The sequence below is a fragment of the Zootoca vivipara genome, chromosome 11 (genome assembly GCF_965207765.1).
Source record: "Zootoca vivipara chromosome 11, rZooViv2.hap1.1, whole genome shotgun sequence".
In the NCBI taxonomy this organism is placed as follows: domain Eukaryota; kingdom Metazoa; phylum Chordata; class Lepidosauria; order Squamata; family Lacertidae; genus Zootoca; species Zootoca vivipara.
The window spans coordinates 57,185,819-57,203,145 of NC_142594.1; the positions used below are offsets into that span (position 1 = coordinate 57,185,819).

Sequence of the window (17,327 nt, forward strand, 5' to 3'; positions counted from 1 at the left end):
ACCCACAAGTAAGCGTTCTGGTTTTTGAATGTTTTTTGGAAGCCACACGTCCAATGTGGCTGTCGGCTATTGTTTCCGGGGCGCCTGCACCAATCAGAATCTGTGCCTTGGTATCCGAACATTTCAGAAGTCAACCGGAATTCCGGAACGGATTAAGTTTGGCGCTTTTGTTTTTGCTATTTATTTTGCATTTTTTGTTTTTGAGGCTTTTTCGGTTAATTTGTTTGTGTGACTGTATGGAACCCAGTTCAGCTACTGATTGATTGATTGATTGATTGATTGTGTGACTGTGGAAATGGATAAAAGACCCCCATCAAACAATGACCATCATCAGTCCAGGTAAGAAAAAAAGAATAATTTTAATTTTTATCATCTACAATACCGTTTTATTTATTTTATAGTACAGTACCGGTACATTGATTATTGCTTTCATTTTATGGATCAATGGTCTCGTTAGATAGTAAAATCCATGTGAGATTGCTGTTTTAGGGGTTCTTTTTAAAAGTCTGGAACAGATTAATCCATTTTGCATTACTTTCCATGGGAAAGCGTGCCTTGGTTTTGGAACGCTTTGGGTTTGGAACGGACTTCCGGAACGGATTAAGTTTGAGAACCAAGGTACCACTGTGTTTATATAATTATGCCAGCCATTCCATGCCAAGAGCTGGTGCCAGAAGATTGCTGTGTTCAGCTGCACTCATAAAATCTATAAAGTCAACCCAAGTTGCAGTGAAATGTAGGTGCCCTCCCCAAAAAACCAAAGGGTGTATAAATCTTACGAAATAAACCAAATAAAGTTATTAAAAGCATCATTAGCCTGCCTTGGCTAGACTCACCAGTTCTGGCAGGGTCCGACCACTGTCTCCCCAGGTTGGACGTACTCCCAGGGGGGGAGCCCTGACCACAGAGAGAGATTCCGTCCTTCTGGGACACCTGCCAAGACGGGGGAAAGAGAATAATTCAGAGTTGGCGGTTTCTTCCTGCTCCCCTTGCCCTCCCTGTGCGAATCAGGCCCCACTCCATCTTGAATTCCCTCCTCTAAAATGATCGCCAGTCAGGCCCGCCCAGTGCCAGTTGCTCCCTGGAAGCCCAGCGAACTGGGCTGGGAAAGGTCTGTGGCTCAGTGACAGAGGTCTGTGGCTCTGCTCAGTGACAGAGCAGCTGCTTGGCATGCAGAAGGCCGCTGCTTCAATCCCCTGGAGAGCTGCTGCCAGCCAGTGTAGATAACACTGAGGTAGGTGGACCGGCTGCCTGACTCACTATAAAGCAGCTTCCTATGCTCCTAGTAGTTCGGTGATAGAACACGTGCTTGGCATGCAGAAGGTCCGCAATTCAATTCCCCCAGGAAGGGCTGGCAATGCCTCCTGTCTCAAATCCTGGAGAGCTGCTGCCAGCCAGTGTGGACATTACATAGCTAGGCGGGGCAATGGTCTGACTCCAAACAAGGCAGCTCCCTTTGTTAAATGAGCCCTTGATTTAAAACAATGGGGACTAGCATCTTGGTTGCTGTTTTTTAAATCCGCAGCTCAGCTGCTTTGGCATGCAGAAAGTCCCAGGTTCGATCCATGTTGGCGTCTCCAGGTATGGCTGGCAAAGACTCCTCTTTGAAAAAATACCCAGAGGGCCGCTGCTGCCAGTCATTGCAGACAACATTGCGGAAGATGGAGCAAAAGAAGGGCAATTTCTTCTTTTTTTTAACGTTTTATTTTGGCCAAGTAATAATCATAAATAAAGAAGAATAAAAATGTGCACCCCACCATGAAGACCATTCCATTGTAACTATCCAACCTCCCAAAATTTCTGTGCCTCTTGCAATGGTTTGAGCATTTTAACAATACAAATTCTACAAACACCCTCCATATCTCCTCAAAATCATTTCTAAACCAAATCGTTCTTAAACTGGACTGTTCTTAAACCGAGGTACCACTGTATTGTTTTATTGCTATGGCTGATGCAAATAGAGATTCATTCACTCACTCACTCACTCACCCAGCCAAGTGTTCTGGTACTTGCAGCGGCACTGCGCTGGCGGGACGCACACACCATCCTGGAGCAGCTGCCCGCCTGGGCAGGCGCACGAGAGCTGGCACTGGGGGCTGTCCAGGCAGCCGGTGTCCGGGTGCAGGTCCTCGCAGGTGCGCGGGCAGGCCTTGCCGCAGGGGAACGACACCTGCCCCCCGCTGCAATCTGGGGGACCAGAAAAAAGCCACTCGGATCTCTCTGCGCACCTTGGGGGGCGATCTTTCACTCCGCGTTCCCACCCTCCATTCACCCTTAGAATCACGGAAGGGACCCCTGTTAGCCCCCCCCCCCCGTAAAATTCCCTAACAACCCCCAAGGGCCATCCCGTTCAACCCCCTGCGATGCAGAAACCGCAGGAGATAAATATGCAGCCGTGTTTTGTTTTATAAATAATAATAATAATAATAATAATAATAATAATAATAATAATAATAATAATAAATTAATCATACCCCGCCCATCTGGCCAGGTCTCCCCAGCCACTCTGGGCGGCTTCCAACAGAAGAATAAAACACAATAATCTATTAAACATTAAAAGCCTCCCTGAACAGGGCTGCCTTCAGATGTCTTTTAAAAGTCTGGTAGTTGTTTTCCTCTTTGACATCTGTTGGGAGGGCGTTCCACAGGGCGGGTGCCACCACCGAGAAGGCCCTCTGCCTGGTTCCCTGCAACTTGGCTTCTCGCAACGAGGGAACCGCCAGAAGGCCCTCGGTGCTGGACCTCAGTGTCCGGGGAGAACGATGGGGGTGGAGACGCTCCTTCAGGTATACCGGACCGAGGCCATTTAGGGCTTTAAAGGTCAACACCAACACTTTGAATTGTGCTCGGAAACGTACTGGGAGCCAATGTAGGTCTTTCAGGACCGGTGTTATGTGGTCTCGGCGGCCGCTCCCAGTCACCAGTCTAGCTGCCGCATTCTGGATTAGTTGTAGTTTCTGAGTCACCTTCAAAGGTAGCCCCACGTAGAGCGCATTGCAGTAGTCCAAGCGGGAGATAACCAGAGCATGCACCACTCTGGCTACACAGTCTGCAGGCAGGTGGGGTCTTATTTGGACTTTCTGGACGCCCCGTGACTATATTACGAAGTCTTAGTGTTCTAGGTGTATTAAATCAAGCGCGTCTGGGAATGGTTTCTTTTTGTGCTCCAATGAATTTCTGATCTTCTTTTTTTTAAAAGTGCTTTTATTTATATTTTATGGGAAGAATTTCATTTATAAAAAAAGAGGGATGAAGAAAGAAAAAGGTAAATGAGAATAAAAGGAAAAGAAAAATACTCCATTACATTTCTATACATTAGTCTACAGATGTGTAGGGTCTTATTATTGTCATGCAAATATCTTTAACAATAACTTATTATATTCTGGATAAACTCATTTTAATGTCATTATATGTATCCAAAGTCGGCATCTATAGGCAGTTGGTTCGTATGCTACCAATATGGTCGTACCTTGAATCCTGAACGTACTCACACGTTTTGGCTCCTGAACACTGCAAACCCAGAAATGAGTGTTCCGGTTTGTGAACTATTTTTCGAAGCCGAACATCCGACAGGGCTTCCATGGCTTCCGATTGGCTGCAGGAGCTTCCTGCAGCCAATCAGAAGCTGCGCTTTGGTTTCCTGAAAGTTTTGGAAGTCGAACAGACTTCCAGAATGGATTCTGTTTGACTTCTGAGGTACCACTGTATTGCCATGCTGCCAAGCCATTGATTAAGGGGAATCTTCTATCTATTTTTCCTGTTCATCAATATCAATATCTTAAGCCACCATTAGGGCAGGTAGGCTGAATTTTCGCTCTCCCATTGTCACTTTCCACGCAACAGCTATAGAGTTCAAACGAATATTCACCTCTGAAAATCTTAAATTCCTCTGTAATGTATTATTGATTTAATCCAACACTTTCTCTCCAAAGTTACTAACTGTGGGCCAGTGTAAAGCAGGACTTCAAAGGAGCCTTATCCAATGAATTTGTTACCAATAATAATAAAAAATTCTGGTGGGCGCAAGCGAATTTTCCTTCTGAAAGTGTGGGTATAAAGGGTGTTTTTTGAGGACCACTGTTGTATGTTCTGATGTTCACCCCCCTCCCGACATCAGTACCACACCCACCTCTCTGATTATGGGGCTTTTTTGGCAACAACAGCGCCCCTCCTTGGAATATCCGCCCAGCCTGATGCGCCTTCTCACCTTTGCACTCGGTGACTCCATCGTGGCACGGGAGGGTCTGCCGGGCTTCGCCAGGGCACGGAAGCCCCCCAAAGCGGGCAGGAGGATTGCTGCACTCCCTGCTCCGTGCCGACTCTCCTCCGCAGGCGTCGCAAGGGGACCAGGGGCTCCACGTACTCCAGGCCCCGTCCACTATGAGCCACAAGAGAAAAGGGGTGTGTGTGTGTCTGCCGAGCCCTCCCTCTTTCCTTTATATCAATTTTTATTCAGGGTTTTCAACGTAAAATACAACAAAAGCCAAACTGATCAAAAGAAGGTAAGCAGGAAAGAAGCGAGAACAAGCAAAGGAAGGAAGGAAGAAGAGGAGGAGAAGAAGGGAAAATAAACACAAGGTTCTCTATTATAATTATACTAGTGTAATTCAGCCCGTTGAGTAAACGGGCGCTAGAACATCCCGGGGTTCGGAGAAGCGCTTGCGCTTCCTTGTTGTCGGCGGCAGGGGGACAGGAACGAAGGAGGAGAAAGCATCCCTTTCTCCTCCTTCCTTCCTCTCCCCCAGCCGCCGACAGGAAGGAGACATCAAGGGGTTCGGAGAAGCGCTTGCACAGCGCTTCTCCGAACCCCGGGACCTGTCCTTGTTATCGGCAGCAGCGGGACAGGAACGAAGGAGGAGAAAGCAGCCCTTTCTCCTCCTCCCTTCCTCTCCCCCAGCCGCCGACAGGAAGGAGACATCCCAGGGTTTGGAGAAGCGCTGGCGCAGCGCTTCTCCGAACCCCGGGACCTGTCCTTGCTGGACACACACATGCACATGCTCTCCCCCCCCCCGCCGCCAACGCTCAGTCTGGCTGGGAGCAGTGGTTGGCGGCCGCAGGGAAACGGTAGCTGGGGGAGTGGGGAGAGTGTGTGTGTGTGTGTGTGCGTGCAGTCTCTGCATCCAATCCCTGTGTCCGTGGGGCACATGCACAGTAGCGCGGACACAGGGACACAGGGACTGGACGCAGAGACACTTGCACTTTATTATATAGGATTGTAACCCAGGCTTCTTCAAACTCGGACCTCCAGATGTTTGGAGATTCCCATCATCCCTGACCACTGGTCCTGCTAGCTAGGGACCATGGGAGTTGTAGGCCAAAAACATCTGGAGGGCCGAGTTTGAGGAAGGCTGTTGTAACTCCTAAACACCTATCAACCCAGTAGGATGGGTGGGGTACAAGTAATAAAATTATTAGGAGTATTAAGCTGGGGTAGGAGTCAGAGTATCAGGCTGGGAGCTGGAGGGACGAGGGTTCAAATCACCCATGTTCAACTATGAAGCTTGGTGGGTGCCAGTCACGGCCTCTCAGCCTAGCCTACCTCTCAGGGTTGCTGTTAAACGGAGAGGGAGAAAAACCCTCTCTAGGTCACCTTGAGCTCCTCAAGGTGGGCTATAAATGCACAATAAGACTATTGCACAGTAGGAAGAAAGGGGGTTGAGTCATACCTACCAAGTTGCTGTGGGAGAAATAAGGGACCAGACTGGAAGTAGAAGACCGGAAGTAGTGCTGCCGCCATTTTGGAACTGGGCGGAGCATGCTCAGAAGTCGCTTCTGAGCATGCTCTGCCCAGCTCCAAAATGGCCACCGCACCAGACTAAACCGGGGGAAAACAAAAAAATCTGTTTTTTCAGCTGAGAACAGCTAGAAAAACGGGGGTTTCCCAGAGAATACGGGAGACTTGGCAGCTATGGGTTGAGTTCCCCCCCCTCCCCATCTGAGCCCCTTTCCCTCTCTAACCACTTTTTACAAAAGTTGATTCTCAGGATCCGTGAGTATGGTTTCTGCCCCCAGCCACCCTCCTGTTTGCCCCAGAGGTTTGGTACCTGGGCAGAAAGAATCCATGGGGCACTCCTTCCTCTGAAGCTGGATCCCGCTGTCGCCGTGGTGCTCCTGCAGCCCCTCACACTTGGGACCCCCGTTCTGGGGCTTGGGGCAAGCGCAGGCCCGGTAGCGGGTGACCATTTCGTTGCCGCACGTCCGGGAGCAGGGGCTCCACGGGGACCAGCCGCACCAGCCGCCCGGGACTGGAATAAGGAGGGAAAGAGGTCACGGGGGTCCCAAGGGAGCCTCTCCCACTGGGGGCCCCCCTTCCTCTGCGTGAGCCGCCCCGCCCGGCAATACCTCACTGCGGGACTCACCGGCACAAGCTCGACTGGTGCAGATCAGCTTTCCTTCGGAGCAGGTGCTGGGAAGAGAGAAAGAGGCAGGCAATGAGAGCCCCCCTGTGGCCAGAGCTGGAAGGAGCCCCAAGAGCCTGTGGTCAACGTGCAAGATAACAAAAGCATTCTGGGAAATGATTCATAATGAGTTGAAAAAATTGGGGGGGGGGGACCGGAGGCTTTTCTACTAGGTACTTTAGGTGCAGAGATTCTGAAGGAGCAGAAATGACTATTCGTGTACGTGACGACAGCAGCGCGGATTCTACCGGCCCAGAGATGGAAAGACGATAAAGTTTTGACCAGAGACGAATGGTTGATGAAGATGATGGGCCAGGCCGAAATGGCGAAATTGACCGGGGAAATCAGAAACCAGGAGGAGAAGGACTTCAAGAAGGAGCAGGGGAAATTTACAACGTGCTTAAGAGAGCGCTGTAAACAGCTAAAAACTTTGGCAGGATTTGAGTAATGCTTGTAATATACGAAGAATTGTGGTAAAAAAAATGGATTATTTGCTTTTTTTAAAAAATAGAGAAAATAAGGGAGGCAGTTGGGGAAAAATGATTGATAATGGCAACCGTGGAAGGGCAGAGTGGAGTCAAGGGATTCAGGGAATGCTAAATGGTGATGTTGATGTATAATGTTTAAATTCAAATTGGTTATGCAAAATTCAGTCATCAATCAATGGAAGGGTCCCTGAGAGCCATCTAGACTAACCCCCTGCAATGCAGGACTCACAAGTAAATGATAACAGAATCATGGCGTTGTAGAGGCCGGAGGCGCCCCCAAGGGTCATCTAGCCCAACCCGCTGCAATGCAGGAATCACAGCTAAATAGTAGCTGTCCTTTGACCCCCGGCACCCCTGTTCCGCTGCACCTCTGGAGGCCCCAGCGCTCAGCCCCCCGCGTCTCTGCCTGGCCTCACCAGGTGTTGCATCCGTCGGAGCGAGGGACGGTCTCTCCCGGCAGGTGTCGGAGGCCGGTGAGCAGGTCCAGGCAGGAGCAGAGGTCCTTCTCCACGCAGGACGTGCCGTTCAGGACTTTCCCCCCGGCGCAGTAGCAGCCGGGCTCACAGGTCCACAGGCAGTGCTATGGGTGGGAGAGGGGTGTGTGAGAGCCATTCTCGGGGTGGGAAGGCCAGGGAGACAAAGGCACATGGCAGCGAGGAGGGGCAGAGTTTGCAAGAGAGCGCCAAGGTCTACAGCAGCCTCCGGCAACCCAGCGAGGCAGAGCTATGTGCGCCATGCAGCCGTGAGTTGGCAGGGCAGCCAACCTCGCAGGGTTGTTGTGAGGTTGACACGAGGCCACCTTGAGCTCCTTGGGGGTGGGAAGGTGGGATAGGAAAGCAATGAATGAAGATAGAGTAAATCGTCCCAGAGACAAAGGCCGTGGGCTGGGGGTCCGCCACGCAGAGACGGGCCTCACCGAGATGTCGTCGCAGGAGCGGGGGCAGGGGGGCCCACAGCGGCTGTAGGCGGCGCCCTCGAGGGCAGAGCAGTCCACACCTGTGCCAGGTAGGAAAGAAAGGACAGGTGGAAGCGACCTGGGCAGGGCAGTGCCCACAGCCTCTCCCCACAACCACCCTCCAAAACAGAGAGAGTGCAGCTTCCTTGGCCCTAAAGCTTGAAAATATTAAATTACCGAATAATTCCCTCTTTAATATACTGTATACATTCCTGTGTGTTGTCTCAATTTAAGCAAATCACCAACTCTGTTTTTTCAAAGAATCTTCAACATATTTCAACTCAGCTTTAGATCTTTGTTTTGGTCTATTCCTAATTGCTGCTGTCATTTTCGCCAAATTCATGAATTCTATTAATTTAATCTGCCATTCCTGGATTGTCGGTACTTGCTCCCCTTTCCAATTTTGGGCTATAAGCAACCTGGCTGCAGCACAAGCATATAAAAAATATTTTTCCTATCCTCAGGAATATTTTCAGGAATCATATTTAATTAAAAAAGGCCTCTGGTTTTTAATTAAGAAGCAACATATAAACGATTGGAAGTCAATTTTAAATTTACTGTCTTTATGTTTGTTTTTTATGATTTTGTACAGCAGGATTATTTTGTGTTAAATCGTTTAATTTGTTTATTTTTGTTCTATTTGTCTATTTTGTGTGTATGCATGTTTGTATTTTATGAATTTAAATAAAGCTTATTTTATATTTTGAAAAAAGAAAAAAAAAAAAGAAATGGCTCTTGTCATGCCATAGTGGTGGCAGCCCCCAAGCGCACAGACCCCCCCCCAGGCAACAGGGGCCATCCTTCTTCCAGGAAAGGCTCCCCGGAAGCCCCCACCCATTTTGGGGTGGGGGGGGAAGAGCGATGGGACAGGGGCAGAGATTTTACCAAAACTTCTCGGTGTGTCTCTGGCGTGCGGGTGTGTGTGTGTCTTCTGATCCCAGCCCTGACTCACCTGGACACGGGTTCAAGCTGCAGCCCTCCACCTGGGTGGGGACCCCCTCGCAGTAGTCCCCGCCCCCCTGTGGGGCGGGGCTGTCGCAGGCCCTCGCCCGGCTCCTCATGCCTCCCCCGCAGCTGGCGGTGCAGTCGGTCCAGGGGCTCCAGCCCCCCCAGCCCCCGTTCCCTGCAACCACGGGGAAGAAAAGAGCAAGTGTGGGTCACTGGCCCCCCCATTGCAGACTCCCTCCCTCCTGTGCAGTTTGCCCCCCCACCCCAGGTGGAGGAAAGAGGGAAGTTGTGAAGGCGAAGTCTTGACCCTTGGAAAGGAATAGGGGTATTTACTTACGGGCGCAGGGCTGGGCCTGGCAAGTTTTGTCCTCGCGTTCGGGACCCAAGCAGGGCAGCCCCATCCCGGACGGAGGGGGGTCCGTGCAGAAGTGGTACCGGTTCCGTAGCCCCAGCCCGCAGGACGCCGAGCACTCGCTCCAGGGGGTCCATTCTGACCACTGGCCGTTCACTGGGGGAAAGGGAAGCCATCTGTAAGAAGGTCTGAATGGGTGTTGGCGAGCTGTGATCTTTCTGGGGGGAGACTCGAGATGGAGCAGGGGGTGGGGTTGGGGGCACAGCAATACTCAGATTGTGGACAGAAAGCCCTCCTTCCCACAGAGCTGACCTGTGGAACTCCTTCCCACCGGAGGCAGGGGTGGCCACCAACCTGGTTAGCTTTAAAAGAGGGTTAGATAAATTCATGGAGGAGGAGAGAGGGCTACTAGCTAGGACAGCTTTGCCCTGCCTGTGGGAAGCCAACAAGCTGGATCCGAGCACAAGAGCAACTCTCTCCTCTTGTGGTTTTCAGCAACTGGTCTTCAAAAGCATCACTACCCAGGAGGTGGAGGAAGATTGTAGTCCTCGTGGCTAGGAGCCATCAATAGCCCCAGATGATTCAAGGTCACCTGAAAGGGCCCAAGCTCTTTGCAAAGGGAAGCAAGAGGACAGCTGTTTCGGAGCAAGAACCTCCAAACGGCAAGTGTCCCAGCGAGCCAGGCCTTACCGTCACCGCAGGCCGCCCTGGAGCAGTTGCCCACCCGACCGGAGAGGCAGGTGCTGCAGAGAGGAAGAGAGAGCATTCTTAGTGAGAGTCCCGTGGACTGCAAGAAGATCAAACCTATCCATTCTGAAGGAAATCAGCCCTGAGGGCTCACTGGAAGGACAGAACCTGAAGCTGAGGCTCCAATACTTTGGCCACCTCATGAGAAGAGAAGACTCCCTGGAAAAGACCCTGATGTTGGGAAAGATGGAGGGCACTAGGAGAAGGGGACGACAGAGGACGAGATGGTTGGACAGTGTTCTCAAAGCTACCAACATGAGTCTGACCAAACTGCGGGAGGCAGTGGAAGACAGGAGTGCCTGGCGTGCTCTGGTCCATGGGGTCATGAAGAGTCGGATACGACTAAACGAATAAACAACAACAGCCAGCCTCTTATCACTGACATGCTTCAGTCTAATTAAGGCATGGAGGGGTTAAAACCATGGAGTAAGCTGTCCTGCCAGGCTTAGCTATGTCCACTTCCCCTTACCTGGGGAGGAGCTAGGGAGGAATCAAGCTTTTGTTCTCCTCCAATCTACTTGTGAATCTCAGCGCGCAAAGAGGGTTGAGCTGCTTGCTCCAGCTCGGACCGCATGGCTGTCACCAGCCACTCTTGAGTTCCTATACCAATAATCTAGCAACTTCTACCACTTTCCAAGCAAGCAAAGTTTCACTGCCTGTGCAACTGTTCTGAAGCACATGAATCTGACCTTTGGAGAATTTGTAAGCAAACCATTTTTTAACTTACCAAAGGCGTGGTCTTTTCCTATGCTGGGGGAAAAGGGAAACTTTGGAAAGAAACCATTTTTGGAACTCGCTCAAACGGGCATATTTTTAAAAGCCTAGATGTCCCCCCCCCCAATAGATTTTATTAAAGTTTGAAAGAAAATATACAAAGGTCAATATCAAATATCAACTATATTTTTATCTAAGATAATAAGACTAATCTAATTAAAAACATAAACCAAAAGGAAGAGAAGAGGGAAAGGGGGGGAGAACTTTAGATTCAGCTCAGACATCATACAATCATTTTCTTTTGCACACAAAAAGTCTTTAAGAAATTCCCAAACTTAATACTGACAATGATTTTTCTTTGATTGAACCCGTCCACTTTGCCATCCCAGCCAAGTCCAATAGTTTTAACCATCGTTCCTCCATGTAAGGTGACAACGAATCCCGTGCATAGACAAGTCTTGCGGCTAACAGCCTATATTTCTATGCTTTGCTTTGTAGCATATTTTCTGACTTTAAATCTCTGCTGGGGTTCTCTCACAAAAAGAGTACTTGCCCCAAACTTGGATCTTGGCATCCAGGAACTTCTCCTTCCTTCCTTCCTTCCTTCCTCCCTCCCTCCCTCCCTCCCTCCCTCCCTCCCTCCCTCCCTCCCTCCCTCCCTCCCTCCCTCTCTCTCTCTCTCTCTCTCTCTCTCTCTCTCTCTCTCTCCATATTTGCACCAACAGTTAGAGTTGGCAGGAAGGGGCATGTCTGGGCAAGGATCAGAGGAAAAGGCACTGACCAGTTTTCACAGCCTTTGGGTACCACGTCTCCCGGGCCGTACAGCATCCCGTCGAGGGCACAGGGGCAATCCTCCTCTGGCACGCAGAGATTGTTCTGTAAGCGGCGGAGAGGGAAGGGGGCAGCATTAGAGGCAGAAACACGCCACCCTCCCCTCCTTCTGAGATCAGTCTCCCCCAAATGGGGGCGCTCTGGAAATTTGAATGACAAAACTTATTTTGTATACAGTGGTACCTCAGTTTACGAACACAATTGGTTCCGGAAGTCTGTTCATAAACTGAAGCGTTCATAAACTGAAGCGAACTTTCCCATTGAAAGTAATGGAAAGTGGATTAATCTGTTCCAGACGGTCCGCGGAGGACTTAAACCAGGGGTCCCCAGACTTACCGTGCGGCGGGCCGGTGCCCGCCGCGCCGACCGCGCGGTGGGCCGGAGGGCAGGGGAGTGCGCGTGCAGCGGGCCGGAGGGCGGGGGAGTGCGCGCCCGTGCGCGTGCGCACACGCACACGGGCGGGAAAAAAATCGCCGAAAATCGCTTGTGCGCATGCATATGGGCCTCCCCCGACCCGGAAGTGCACCAGAAATGACCTCCTCCGGGTTGGGAGAGGCCCATACGCATGCGCACAAAGGATTTTCGCCGATTTTTTGCCGATTTTTTAGATCGTCGCTGCGCCGCGCGCCGTGAGAGCGGGCGGCGGCAGCGGGCGGCGGGGGTCGTCGCGGGCCGGATTGGAAGGCCGATTGGGCCGCATCCGGCCCGGGGGCCGTAGTTTGGGGACCCCTGACTTAAACTGAAGCATTGATAAACTGAAGTGAACTTTCCCATTGAAAGTAATGGAAAGTGAATTAATCCGTTCCAGATGGGTCCGCGGCGTTCGTAAACCGAAAATTCATAAACCGAGGTGTTCGTAAACCGAGGTTCCACTGTACACAAAAAATGAATTATGCTGCCTGGTATCGGGAAGTTTTTAATGTTTGATGTTTTATTATGTCTTTATATGTGCTTGAAGCTGCCCAGAGTGGCTGGGGTATAAATCATAACAATGTTAATGATTATTATTTACCTAATTAAAACATCTTGTGTTTTCCCTGCTGTCTGGGGGTGCTGCTGCTGGGAGTTGTAGTTCAGACCTTCCCGAGGGGCCCAGGTTGGGGAAGACTAATCTGCTATCAATCAATCAATCAATCAATCAATCAATTATCCATCCTTCACCCTAAGGCCCCAAGGCAGCATTACAGCATTAAAACACAATATTAAAAACAGTGTAAGACAACTTGCGGACATAAAAATGAGCTGGGTCAAGATTAGGTGCCGCCACGGAGAAGGCCCTGCCCTGGGGGATTCCCCCCCCCCAGCCTCTGCATGGGATAAATGGTGGGGAGCAGAGACTCACCAGCAAGACGGTGCTGTTGGGGCAGTAGCAGCCAGCATGGCAGGTCTTGTTGGCGCTGGGCACTGCATTGAGCTCCGCGCAGGAAGCCGGTTCGTTGGCACATTCCTGCCACACCTTCCCCTCCGGGCAGACGCCTGGCACCTCACCTGGTTGGGAAATAATAATAATAATAATAATAATAATAATAATAATAATAATAATAATAATAATAATTTATTATTTATACCCCGTCCATCTGGCTGGGTTTCCCCAGCCACTCTGGGCGGCTTCCAACAAAAATATGAAAATACACTAATTTCTTAAAGATTAAAAGCTTCCCTAAACAGGGCTGCCTTCAGATGTCTTCTAAAAGTCTGGTAGTTGTTTTTTCTTTTGACATCTGGTGGGAGGGTGTTCCACAGGGGGGGAAAGTGCAAGGCAGAAGTGGGTGGAGCATTTCGAGGGGGCAGGGGCTAGCCGGGGGGTTAGCCTGGCGCTACTGAGGTCATTCCGCCGAAATACTTAGATGCAGACAACCGTGCCAGGAGTTTCTGTGCACTCAGTGGAATGGGGGTGTCGTGGCACCTTTCAGATTTATCCATTTATTCCATTTATATATGGCTTGATTGCAAATGCAACCTCCGAAGCACTTTGCAGGGGGGGAAATTACATGATAAAATAATCAATAAGAAAAAAAATAACAATTTAAGGCTTTTGTAAGAGTAGACCTAAAAACAGATGGAAACTCGCACCTGCTTTCTAAGCAGCTTGTCCAAACAAGAATGTTTTTAACAGGTGCTGAAAAGAGAACAGTGAAGGCTCCTGCCTGGTGTCAAATGGCGGGGAGTTCCAAAGTGTCGGTGGTACCCCAACAAAAGATTGAGTACTTACAGATGCAGAATGGATATTGCGTGGCACCAGCAATGGTGCCCATTCCGCTGAATGGGCATATATGGGGTTAGGCGACTGCGCAGGTAAACTGGTCCCAGGTAGCCTCCCCCTTCCAATTCTCAAGCCAGAAAACAGGCATATTGTGGGGGGTGTCAAGCCACAGGAACACCAAGCAGGCAGCGGAGGTCTGTGCCCTCCCTCCCTCCCTCGCTAAAGAGGCAGGATATTTCTGAACGCAGAGGCTGTTGCCTTTGATCGGAAAACAGGCCATAAGATCAGCAGCAGCCAAACTTTTTTGGGGAACTGCCTTCTCGGTTCCCATCAGCTTATCCCCAGCGCCCCCTGCCCACCCACCCCCCAGCATTATTCAGAATAGTGGTTTGCACAACCCACCAAGGGAGATAGTAAGGCGATCAAACTCAAGACAGGAGCAATCAATTGCCTATTTGTTCCAAACCCAAACAAAGCTATTCAGCCTAATTAATTCTGCAAAACTGGTGCACTTGATACTGTACCAGCTTTTCCAAGACTGATACCGTAGTCATTGGCACCCCAAGTGTCCCCCTGCCTTCCCCTGGGTAATCCCAGGATATATTGTTTATTAATATACTTCCTAACTTGCACTAGCAAGTTCCTTTAATTAGCAGAGTTTGACATTCCCCTTTTAAACGCACAGCGGATAACCGGTTGCAGGCTTGTGTAAGCCTCTCACTGTTAGGTTCCTGGTAAGTTCCTTTATATCCCCTCTTAAAAGAATAAACACGCCACAATCTTATTTGAAGTCAATAAAAGAAGTTTACTCACATCATCAGTTCACAGTTGGATTCCTGAAGGCAGACTTAGTTACAGAGTGGATGTGGATCTATCCCAGGCATCCCCAAACTGCGACCCTCCAGATGTTTTGGCCTACAACTCGCATGATCCCTAGCTAACAGGACCAGTGGTCGGGGAAGATGGGAATTGTAGTCCAAAACATCTGGAGGGCCGAAGTTTGGGGATGCCTGATCTATCCCATATGGGCATAATCCCAGTGTCCTCTGTTGGCTAAAAGCCAACAAAGCATTTCTAGCTAAAAAAAGCTGCTCCAACAACGAAGGAAGTCAAAGAGAGAGGGTGTGGCATTTCTTACCTGGACAGGTAAGGTCACGCCCACCTCTAGTCACATGCAAAAGGAAGGATGTTCCAGCCCGGGAGGAAAACAAGGAATGTTGTGTTTGACTGCTCCCAGTGAATTACATCCCACCGCACACACACACACACACCCGCTTTGGGAATCATAACCGCCTTTCTGTCTCACCCAGAACTGGGCTGGGTTCACCGGACTCACCTGTGCAGGGGGGAAGGTGGCAGGTGGCAAATTCGATCCGGCGCAAGACGGTCAGGCTGGCCCTTGTGCGATTCCGGTATCCGCCTCCGCACGGCACGGAGCACTCAGACCAGGGTCCCCACTCCATGCCGGAAGCTGGGAAGGCGGGGGGGGGCGACAGAGGAGAAGGAACCCCAGGGGGCAACGATGAGAAGCCCCCGAGGAAGAACAGAGACGGGGAGAGACTCTGTGCTGGCCACCAGGCCATGGCTATTCCCACCTGCCTTGCCCCACCCTCTAGCCCTGTGAAGGGGGGAGAGACGCTCTTTGCCATCGGTGGGGGGTGGGATTTCTGCCCCACCTCCGGCCCAAGGAACCTTCATGGGCACCATGTGTTTCTGTGTTTTAATGCGCTGAAAGGAGCGAAAGATTACGAGTCATGCAGGATGTAGAGAGAGCATGCATGAACTTAACAGTGCTCAGTTTATTTTTTGGTCGCTATTTTGTTAATGCTTTCAAATATTGTTTTATAGATTATAAATGCTGATTTTTTAAAATCATATGATATGACTTTAATTGTGAGGTTCAGCTTCTTTTTCCCGTTGCTGCTTTGTTAACAGAATGCTGCAAATTGTAATTGTTAATTACAGTGGTACCTTTGGTTCTCAAACTTAATCCATTCCGGAAGTCTGTTCCAAAACCAAAGCGTTCCAAAAACAAGGCACGCTTTCCCATAGAAAGTAATGCAAAACGGATTAATCCGTTCCAGACTTTGAAAAACAACCCCCAAAACAGCAACTTCACATGAATTTTACTACCTAACGAGACCATAAAATGAAAGCAATAATCAATGTACTGTACTATAAAATAAATAAGATAGTATTGTAGATGATAAAAATTAAAATTACGTTTTTTCCTTATCTGTGGTCATTGTTTGGATGGGGGGATTTCATCCATTTCCGCAGTCACACAATCAGCAGCTGAACTGGATTCCACACAGTCACAAAAACAAATTAACCAAAAAAGCCTCAAAAACACAAAATAAATAGCAAAAAGAGAAACGCCAAAGTTACTCCGTTACGGGAGTCCGTTTGACTTCTGAAATGTTCAAAAACCAAGGCGCAGCTTCTGACTAGTGCAGGCGTCCAGGAAACAATAGCTTTCAGCCGCATCGGATGTCCGGCTTCCAAAAAACGTTCGAAAAACGGAACACTTACTTCCGGATTTTCGGCGTTTGAGAACCAAGGTACCACTGTATTCTATACGATTTCTACTGTATTTGTGATGTTCAGTTGTGTTCTATTTATGGTTTGTAAGCCGCTTTGGGATTCATCCGAATGAAAAGTGGCCTGGAAATGTAATGAATTAAATCGGCGGCGGCAACCTCCCTCCTCTGCTCGCTTTCCTCCCCATCCCTCTGACCCACAGCCTGACCCCCTCCCCTCTCCTTGAACCCCCCTCCCCGCTCTCTCTTACCCTGGCAAGGCTGCAGACTGCAGAATTCAATCTCCATGTTGGGTCCCGGGCAGGTCTGTCCTCCGTCGGAGGCAGGGGGCTCGGAACTGGTGCGGAAGCGGCGCCGAGTGCCCACGTTGCAGCTGCGGCTGCAGGCGCCCCAGTCGCTCCAGGCGCAATCGGCTGCAGAGAGGAAGGCCAGCTCAGGGCGGGGGGGTGGATCTCTTTCCGGGCGCCTTCCCCAGATATTTCTCCACCCCCATCGTTCTGCCCAAACATTGAGGTCCAGTGCTGAGGGCCTTCTGGCAGTTCCCTCCCTGCAAGAAGTGAGGTTACAGGGAACCAGGCAGAAGAGGGCCTTCTCGGTAGTGGCACCCGCCCTGTGGAAACCCTCCCGCCAGATGTCAAAAAAATAAACAACCACATGAAATTTAGAAGACATGTATAGGCAGCCCTGTTTAGGGAAGTTTTTAATGACTTATGTTTTAATGTTGTTGGAAGCTGCCCAGAGTGGCTGGGGAAACCCAGCCAGATAGGGCAGGGTAGAAATAATAATAATGATAATAATTATAATACAATGGCATGGGTTCTCTACTTCCTTCTCTACTTCTCTACACCTGTCAGTGTGAACTGTTCTGGGCTAGAGCAATACATACTCTGACCTAGCAGGAAAGGCGGTCGCCTCTGTTTACCTGGACAGGACTCTGTGGTACATGCCATCTCTCCATCCTTGCAGGTGCTGGAAAGGAAAAGGGGCACATTATGTCACTGCGTAGATGTCTTACGAGTTGCATCAATGGGGAAATGCAAGGTGAAAATCATTTAGAATGATTTGCGCTCAGAAGAACCGGGCGGATCCCCTGCAAGAGGCCCAGAGGGTGGGGACTTTATCTTCTTTCCATCTCTGGGCCAATAACACCT

General features: G+C 50.0%; 1 protein-coding gene across 1 annotated transcript in view; it reads right to left on the reverse strand.

The window, feature by feature from the left end:
• The window catches only part of LOC118092051 (SCO-spondin-like), a 200,494-nt gene that overhangs the window by 52,165 nt on the left and 131,002 nt on the right, over positions 1 to 17,327 (reverse strand). The window contains exons 63-77 of the mRNA XM_088653951.1: positions 17,099 to 17,145; positions 16,428 to 16,589; positions 14,973 to 15,107; positions 12,776 to 12,921; positions 11,384 to 11,478; positions 9,832 to 9,884; positions 9,127 to 9,297; positions 8,794 to 8,964; positions 7,803 to 7,882; positions 7,303 to 7,466; positions 6,360 to 6,406; positions 6,045 to 6,245; positions 4,208 to 4,378; positions 1,990 to 2,187; positions 837 to 933 (exon numbers count right to left, since the gene is read on the reverse strand). Of these exons, the coding sequence (XP_088510077.1) occupies positions 837 to 933; positions 1,990 to 2,187; positions 4,208 to 4,378; positions 6,045 to 6,245; positions 6,360 to 6,406; positions 7,303 to 7,466; positions 7,803 to 7,882; positions 8,794 to 8,964; positions 9,127 to 9,297; positions 9,832 to 9,884; positions 11,384 to 11,478; positions 12,776 to 12,921; positions 14,973 to 15,107; positions 16,428 to 16,589; positions 17,099 to 17,145 (1,938 nt within the window). The remainder of the gene's footprint in view (positions 1 to 836; positions 934 to 1,989; positions 2,188 to 4,207; positions 4,379 to 6,044; positions 6,246 to 6,359; positions 6,407 to 7,302; positions 7,467 to 7,802; positions 7,883 to 8,793; positions 8,965 to 9,126; positions 9,298 to 9,831; positions 9,885 to 11,383; positions 11,479 to 12,775; positions 12,922 to 14,972; positions 15,108 to 16,427; positions 16,590 to 17,098; positions 17,146 to 17,327) is intronic.